The 7,631-nt window shown below is 39.0% G+C and overlaps 1 protein-coding gene across 1 annotated transcript in view; it reads left to right on the top strand.

Moving 5' to 3' along the window:
- The first annotated feature begins 202 nt into the window (after positions 1-202).
- Positions 203-7,631, top strand: part of LOC124722019 (beta-1,3-galactosyltransferase 1-like) — a 120,171-nt gene continuing 112,742 nt past the window's right edge. The window contains exon 1 of the mRNA XM_047247195.1: positions 203-233. Coding sequence (XP_047103151.1) covers positions 213-233 — 21 coding nt within the window. The 5' untranslated portion in view covers positions 203-212. The remainder of the gene's footprint in view (positions 234-7,631) is intronic.

Here is a 7,631-nt window from a genome sequence, read left to right as displayed (position 1 = left end):
TAATTTGTAATTATTGCCTCACTGGTACGAGAGAGAAGTTGGTTTTCTCTGCGACGGATGCTAGTTTGTGATTTGTTAAGACATGTTGTTGGCGGTTACGTTAATTCAAATTCTGATCGTCAGATGGCGCGTGGAGTCCAGCCGCTAACGTTACGGGCACACGGACGCTCCCGCCGGCATTTCAACTTTGGGTTGTGCTTGGTACGGATGTGATGGGTGTGTGTGCAGTACTGGTGAGTCGCAAATTTTACTCAGGTGGTTACATTGTTTTTTTCACACATGCTTGCAGGTGCACAGTGTATATAACACCGTTGTTTGGATGTCTGATGTTTACGTGTACGAAAGATCGCTTATCTGTCTTAATGTGAAGCCACATGTGGCACATCCTTAAGCCCGGACCATTGTGAGTTTTGTGATGGGGATTTGGGATGTCGGGCGGTTAATATTTTACATTTGATTCAACTGGGTTTCCATTCTTTTAATTGGGGACCTTTGTCCTTTTATGTAGGTCCTCTTCTGCGAGAGATCTTCTGCCAGGCCTTGGATTGAAGAGGATCTCCTGTTTATTCCATGTACCAAAGCTACACTATTTTAAAGTAGTTTATGGACTCACATTCTAATATTCGTACAGGGCCTGCTCAAAGTTCATAAAATAGCTGCCTTTCATGTGAACAACTTAAAATCGTTGCTTGCGAGCTGTTGCTACGATGTTCATGATATCAGCAGAAATAAAATACTTCATCTTCGCTCACGCTTTCTTTTAGAGCTATCACTGTTTCTGTTACTTCCCTTTGCTAAATTATTTATATTCTTTTTACCATTCAAGACACGCAAGTCAGAAGCTTCAAAACGGCAAGAACACGCGGCAGTGTATCATCTCTAGTAACACGTACTGCACTTACCACATTTAGCATGAACAACGCATAGGAGCTACCCCTCATGCCATCTACTGGTCTTCGTAGCACCTACATCAGCCATCACTGGAGATACCGGAAGCCCTTTTAGTATGTAAAAGCCCTGTTCACATATGTCCTAACGAAGTAGAAATACCAATTAATGCAAAACTGGCGCTTAACCCCTTCAGCACAACAACCCTTCAATTGTCCTATGTGAAAGTTTTAGAATAACCCGTTCCGGTGTTGAAAAATGTTTTGCGACTGATAAAACATTGTGAAGCAGCCAGTATCTCAGCTTTCGGCTGTTGTTTTGAGCTTTTGCAAAGAACTAATTTGTAAAGTTGAGGTAGTGCATCGAAAGTGAAATATAGACGGGAATGAGTCTACAAAAAATGTATCATTCTCTTTCATCAGCGACGTGCCAACTTTCAGTAATAATCTGAACAGTGAAAGGTAGGCGGCAGTGGACTGATTATTTATCAAATTGTAGCATACAGAACAGAGGCAGTGACCATCATTTCATTAATGTACCAGACGATACGATTCCTTATGCAGATTAGCTATGGAATGAACATAGTAACTGTAGATAAACGATCAATAACGGTAGTGAGCAACCAGTTGCTAAGAGGTAGTCCCGTACAACAATGAAGAATTCTGCGCATGACTGCAACCGGTTCTTACTATCGGCCGATACAATACTGTCTTGGCGACTTTCACAAGATAGGCAAAACTACTTCCAGAGCAGTTTGGAACTCCTTCTGTACGTGATCAACAGATGAAATGAAATTAGAATTAACGTCACTGACTGAGTCATACACAGCTACACGTAGAGTACTATTTAACGTAGCAGTCTGTTTGAACAATTACTCTTTGATAATCCTCCTATGAAGTTTGATAGCCTAGAGGCTTCGCTAGTATAAAACAATCAGGAACTAGTTGTATAACAGACATCGCCAGTTGCGAAGCGCTGCATAGAACTTCACCCCACGCTCAACTTGATGGTCCTCTTACTGACATTATGGTTTCCCAGCGTCTGAAATGTGCTGCATCTTGACACGACCATTCATCAGACGCATTTTGCTTTCACTGACAGTGCCATTTCAGCAATCATATTGTAATCGCTCCGAGTAGATGATAATAGAATTAGTTCTTTTTGCAGATGACACTAGTACTGTAATTAATACAAGTATACAAAAACACAAGAAATGGTAAACAATGTCCTTAATAGTACCATTGACTGGTTTTCTATGAAAGGTCACATCCTGAAATTTAAAAAGACATAAATATTCAGTTCTGCACATCTAAAGGTAACATACCAGTGATAAGTGTAACAGTCAGGAAATAAAATATAGGGTGTAAACCCCAAAATTCTTAAGTGTACATACTCATGAGAGTTTCAATAGGAAAAACACATTTTGGAACTCCTAAAACATCTTAGTTTAGCCACATCTGTACTTAGAATCATTACAAATCTTGGGGAGAGACAAATCATTAAGTTGACATATTTTACATATCGTCGTTCAGTAATGTCATATGGAATAATGTTCTGGTGTAGCTCATCCTTAAGAAAGGAAGTTTTCATTGCTCAAAAACGCGCTCCAAGAAGAATGTGTGATGCAAACCCACGAACATCTTGTAGACATGTGTATAAGGAATGGGGCATTCTGACTACTGCTTTAGAGTATATTTATTCCGTCGTGAAGTTTGTTGGAAATAATGCACTGCAGTGCACAAGGAACAATTATGCACATAACTTTAATACCAGAAGCAAAAATGACATAGGTGGTTATTAGTACAAAAAGGAGTGGACAATGCTGCAACCAAAGTTTTTGATCACTTACTCAGTGATGTAAAATATCTGACAGACATCAAAGGTAAATTTGAGAACAAACTGTAAAAGTTTCTCCTTGACAGCTACTTCTGTTCCGTAGAAGAACTTCTGTTACTGTAATGTGTAAAGGGTAGTGGATCGCAATTACTAACTCACATTTGTATTTAAAAAGATCTTATAAATGTTCAGCATGTAGCCATATTTACAAATTAATTTAAGATGATAATGTAAAATGACTCGTTCCACATCGTCACGATTTATCGTGCAGACTTCTCCATGGAACACGAAACTAACTAACTAACTATTCGTTATTTTGATTACCGTAGAATGATTGGCAGTTTCGTTTAATGACGTCATATCTCAGACGATACAGATAGCTGATGACAGGTGCTTCTCCCTTCGTGTTATCCGAGGCAGAAATTGAATTTGCAAAGGTTCTAAGCGCTTAAGTTGGGAACCGCGCTGCTGGAACGGTCGCAGGTTCGAATCCTGCCCCGGGCATGGATGTGTGTGATGTCCTTAGCTTAGTTAGGTTTAAGTAGTTCTCAGTCTAGCGGACTGATGACCTCAGATGTTAAGTCCCGTTATGCTTAGAGCCATTTGAAATTTTTGAATTTGCGCTGCACATATTCGCCGAATTCTTTTTTTTCTGAGTTTTTGGGTCCACTTTACTGTCTTGATTTCAAACTCTATGTTAATCACAGCTTTACGGATACTGCGAATGAAAGCATTCCTCAGAAACATTGTTTTTATGTTCATGACGATCAAAAGAATAAGAAGTGTCATCTCCTCATAATGTTTACGTGATAACCACAGGTGATGCCGGAAAATGAAAAGAAGAGAATTGTGTCTCGCGAATTAGTGTCTCAGTTTGACAGAAAATAAATAAATAAATAATTTCGGCAGCTACTAACGGGTAATGCCATCCAAATAATTCCCCCTGCTCTGTATTTATGACGTACGAGTCGGTGCGTCTAGATATTGTTTGTAACCACGCTTTAGACACATATCATAGTTAAAGAATGATGACTCATTGGCCTTTAGGTATTTCGGCTACCAGTCAACACAGTAGCAGTCGGCGTCGCCGCAAGGGCAAGCATCCCAAGTGCTAGCAAGCTCAGCACATCGGCTGAGCAAGCGTGTTCTTCTTGTGGCTAGTCTAAGAAAATTAAGAATTGGCAAATTGCAGAATATGTTTGGCAACTACGTGACCATCGATTTACTTCCTGGAGTGATTCAGAATTGTTCTGTTAAATTCACTTGATATTTCGTTGTCATTTCTGATAAATCATCTGAATGATTCCCACTTAAGGTGTAACATAAGGTTCTCAAATTTATTATTTGATTCCAGTAAGGTCGTTGCACATAATCTATAACTAATCTCTTATTTAACTTCAAGAATTGTCTGTTTTTGAGATCACTACGGCAATGAGAGCATACTACTGTCAGTATCGGCGTGCTCTTTGTAAAGGAGAAGACGCTAGGTTCTAGGCTTGCTGGAGACCTAGAAGAGTTTTTAGCTTTTTAATTCTTCTGTTACGGAGCTGTAAGCTCCCAGATCGGAAACCACCAAAGAAATCGTCACTTCACCATCTCTAGTCTTATCTCAATCTCGATTTAGTACCCCCAAAGGTGAAAAACTTAGGAAACTGTGGCATTTCAACTTTGTTAAAACTTGGTTTTTTTCTACATGCTATTTTGCAGATGGGGCAGCCACAACTAAAAATATAATAATGTTAATATTTAACAATCTTCAAATCGTTATTTACCAAAGAAGGTCCTATGAGTTGATGGGATTCACCGTGAATGAAGCCACTTTACCTGTTTTGTAGTCCTTTATTGGGAATACTATCGGTTTCGTACCGTTATAGGTGCATCCTCAGGTGACACAATGATCAGTCTTCAATCAATCTGAAGCTACGATGTCCCATAGTTCAGTTACAAATCGAAACTGTTGATCCACTATAGGCTGTTGTCAGTTGTAAAATTGGCGTTAAGCGCCAGCGGGTGACTATCAGATTGTACATATGATGATAAGACCAAGAAAATGTAAAAATCGCTGCCGTTTGTTACGCCAATGCTACGGACTGTAGTTGGTGGTGGTGTACTAGAAGCTCATATTGGCAAGCATTTATCCCCAGTTTGATTTCATGAATCCTGAGATTCCTAAACCTTTTTCCAGAGAAGCCTTAATAAAAGCATAAAATCAGGAAAAGCACTTCTATAATAAGCGTTTCCTCCATCAGGCGTAGACCCAGTACCAACATCCGCGACGCAGCTGTTGCAGGTTGCGTGCGATAGACTGGGTCTTGGGCAATTGTTGCTCAAGACCCTGTCTACCGCACGCAACTTACAACAGCTGTTTCACGGATGGTTCCCGTACTGGATCTACGTCTGCCAGAGGAAACGCTTGTTATAGAAGTGCTTTTCCTGATTTTATGCTTTTATTAAGGCGAATCTGCAAAAAGCCTTAGATAAATGCTTGCCAGTATGAGCTTCTAGTACAACTTCGCCTACTATAGTCCGTAGCATTGGTATAACAAACAATCGCCGTTTTCACATTTGCTTAATGGTCTTATCACCCTACGTGTCCAGAAGGTCATTCCCCTGCTGGTGCGTAATGCCAATTTTACTAGCGACAACAGCCTATAATGGATCAACGGTTTCCATTTGCAACTGAACTATTGGACGTCATAGCTTCCCGATTATTTGAAGGCTGATCATTGCATCACCTGAGGATCCACCTGTAACGGTGCGAAACTGCTAGTGTTCCCAATAAAGGACTACAGGACAGCTAAAGCGTCTTGAAGAGTTTTCACTCACTGTGAATCCCATCAATTCATATCACTTTTTTTAAATAAAAAACGCTTTGAACATTCTTTTCGTTTTGGGTTTACTCTCACTCCGAGGCTTACATATTTTCGTGGTAGTCCCGAAATGCTTCTTGGTTAGGACACTGGACTTTACGTGGACATATAGCATATCGGAGACAAACGTGCCTAATACCGTGCTAATGAATGGTGTTTTGAGCAGGCTCGTACTGCAGATACTATTTGTTTTATTAAATTAGACTTTTATCGTAAACTGGTAAATTGTAATTAATTTGTATTAGAACAGTGCATATTTCATAGTTTTTCTCGTTGGGTTATTGAATATAACAGAAAAACGTAAGAGAAAAATTAGTCAACGATATATACCCTCACATTAACTAAAGCAGTCTCATGATGCTAAGGCAGTTTCTACATTACAAGCCGATAGAAAGGTATTAGTTCAGAGATAAATATGTCATCAGTCCCTGTTTAAAATGCATTTTCGTCCCCAAAGAAATTTTCATGATGGTTTTCGATGAGGGCGCTATATCAGAAAAATTAGTGCGGTAGGGACTGCTTTCCACCCAAGCTCCTTGATAGGCACTTTTGTGAAAACAGAAGAGTGTAGGTGGGCATTCTCTTATAGTAGCAACATTTGTTGCAGTTTCCTTGGTTGCTTTTCGTGTGTTGCGACCGCAAGGCGTCTCAGTTGTTGGCAACAGACGCCAACAGCAATGGACATACCTTCTGTTTATGAAGTTAATGCCCAGTGGCTCAAATACCCGTTTGAATATGATGATTTAGGCTTTATGTTATTTCTTTAAAGCGTTTAAGGGATATGCTGAGACCTTTTCTTTGAAAGGACACAGACGATTTCCTTCCCTATCCATCCCAATCGTAGCTTCTGCTTTGTCTCCGAGGATCTCGTAGTCGACGGGATGTTTAACCTTAATGACCATTTCTACCAATTTCTCCGAATACTGCCCATTAAATGCAAGTGTCTCACGAAGGCTAAATGGTCAAAGTTCAATACATTTACCAGTAATCGGGTGTACCACAATGGTAAACCAAAAAACGTCATTCCTCAAAGCCCTTTAATCTTTTTGGATGTGGTAAATAATTCACGTCGAAAAGATCCTACTTGAAATGAGAAAATTCTGTCGTGTTTTCTTCCATACACTTACCCCATCTTTACACCCGCCTTCGCTGCCTGAAACCCTGTATTAAATCCAAAGAGGACAAAACGTCAAAAATGTTAAAGTTTTTCCCGTTTCAAGCTTTGCTTTCTAACGCTTCGACAACGCTTATCATAACTTTCAAACATGCAACATTTACGTTCACCACACGGAAATTGAGGTTTTACTTTCTTTCTTTATTCGTGATTTAATAAATTCTGTTATCAATTGGCCCATGAAATAGTGTTTGGTGCTATTTCACTTGTGTTGTTCCAACGGTAAACGTTATAACAGGGGCCAAAATTTATCTTTGATGTAGTTATTAAATTCTGACCTTCATAAAAATGTAGAATTACTGAAAATCTGAAGGCTTTTCTTTACTATTATTTTCAAAATATCAACGGCCCACAGTTTACTTGGAAACAGTTAGTTTAGTTTATTTCTCTGACGTCGTAATATTGACGTAAACTCCGTGAATCTTAAAAGTTCGAAAAGACGATCCATCTTCGGAATAAAGGAAAGTGATTGTAAGTTCTATTGTAATTAATGACTGTGAAAAATATTGCTGAACTTGTCAGTTGAAATTACGTCCTATACCAAACGAAACGATTCCGTATTTAAATATTACACTTTTTTTCCTCTTATGAGCCTTTCTCTTTAATAAAATAGAGAGACAAGTTAAAGAAAGTAATCGGGATATAGTTAACTTTTTCACTTTAATTATTTCAAACACTGACATACACGATAATGTGTGACAACTTACATGGATCAGCAATATCGACCACAAAGGGAAATCAATTGAGAGACAATCTAATAACGAGTCAATGTAGCAATGACCGATTTCGCCATTGAATCGTCTTTATATAATACATCATTCTTGAGGATCTTTGACTTCTTTGTTTTGCTAACAATGATATTA

This window comes from Schistocerca piceifrons, chromosome X, assembly GCF_021461385.2.
Source record: "Schistocerca piceifrons isolate TAMUIC-IGC-003096 chromosome X, iqSchPice1.1, whole genome shotgun sequence".
In the NCBI taxonomy this organism is placed as follows: Eukaryota; Metazoa; Arthropoda; class Insecta; order Orthoptera; family Acrididae; genus Schistocerca; species Schistocerca piceifrons.
Note: the sequence above shows the minus strand (reverse complement) of the source record. Positions and strands in the feature narration are given on the sequence as shown.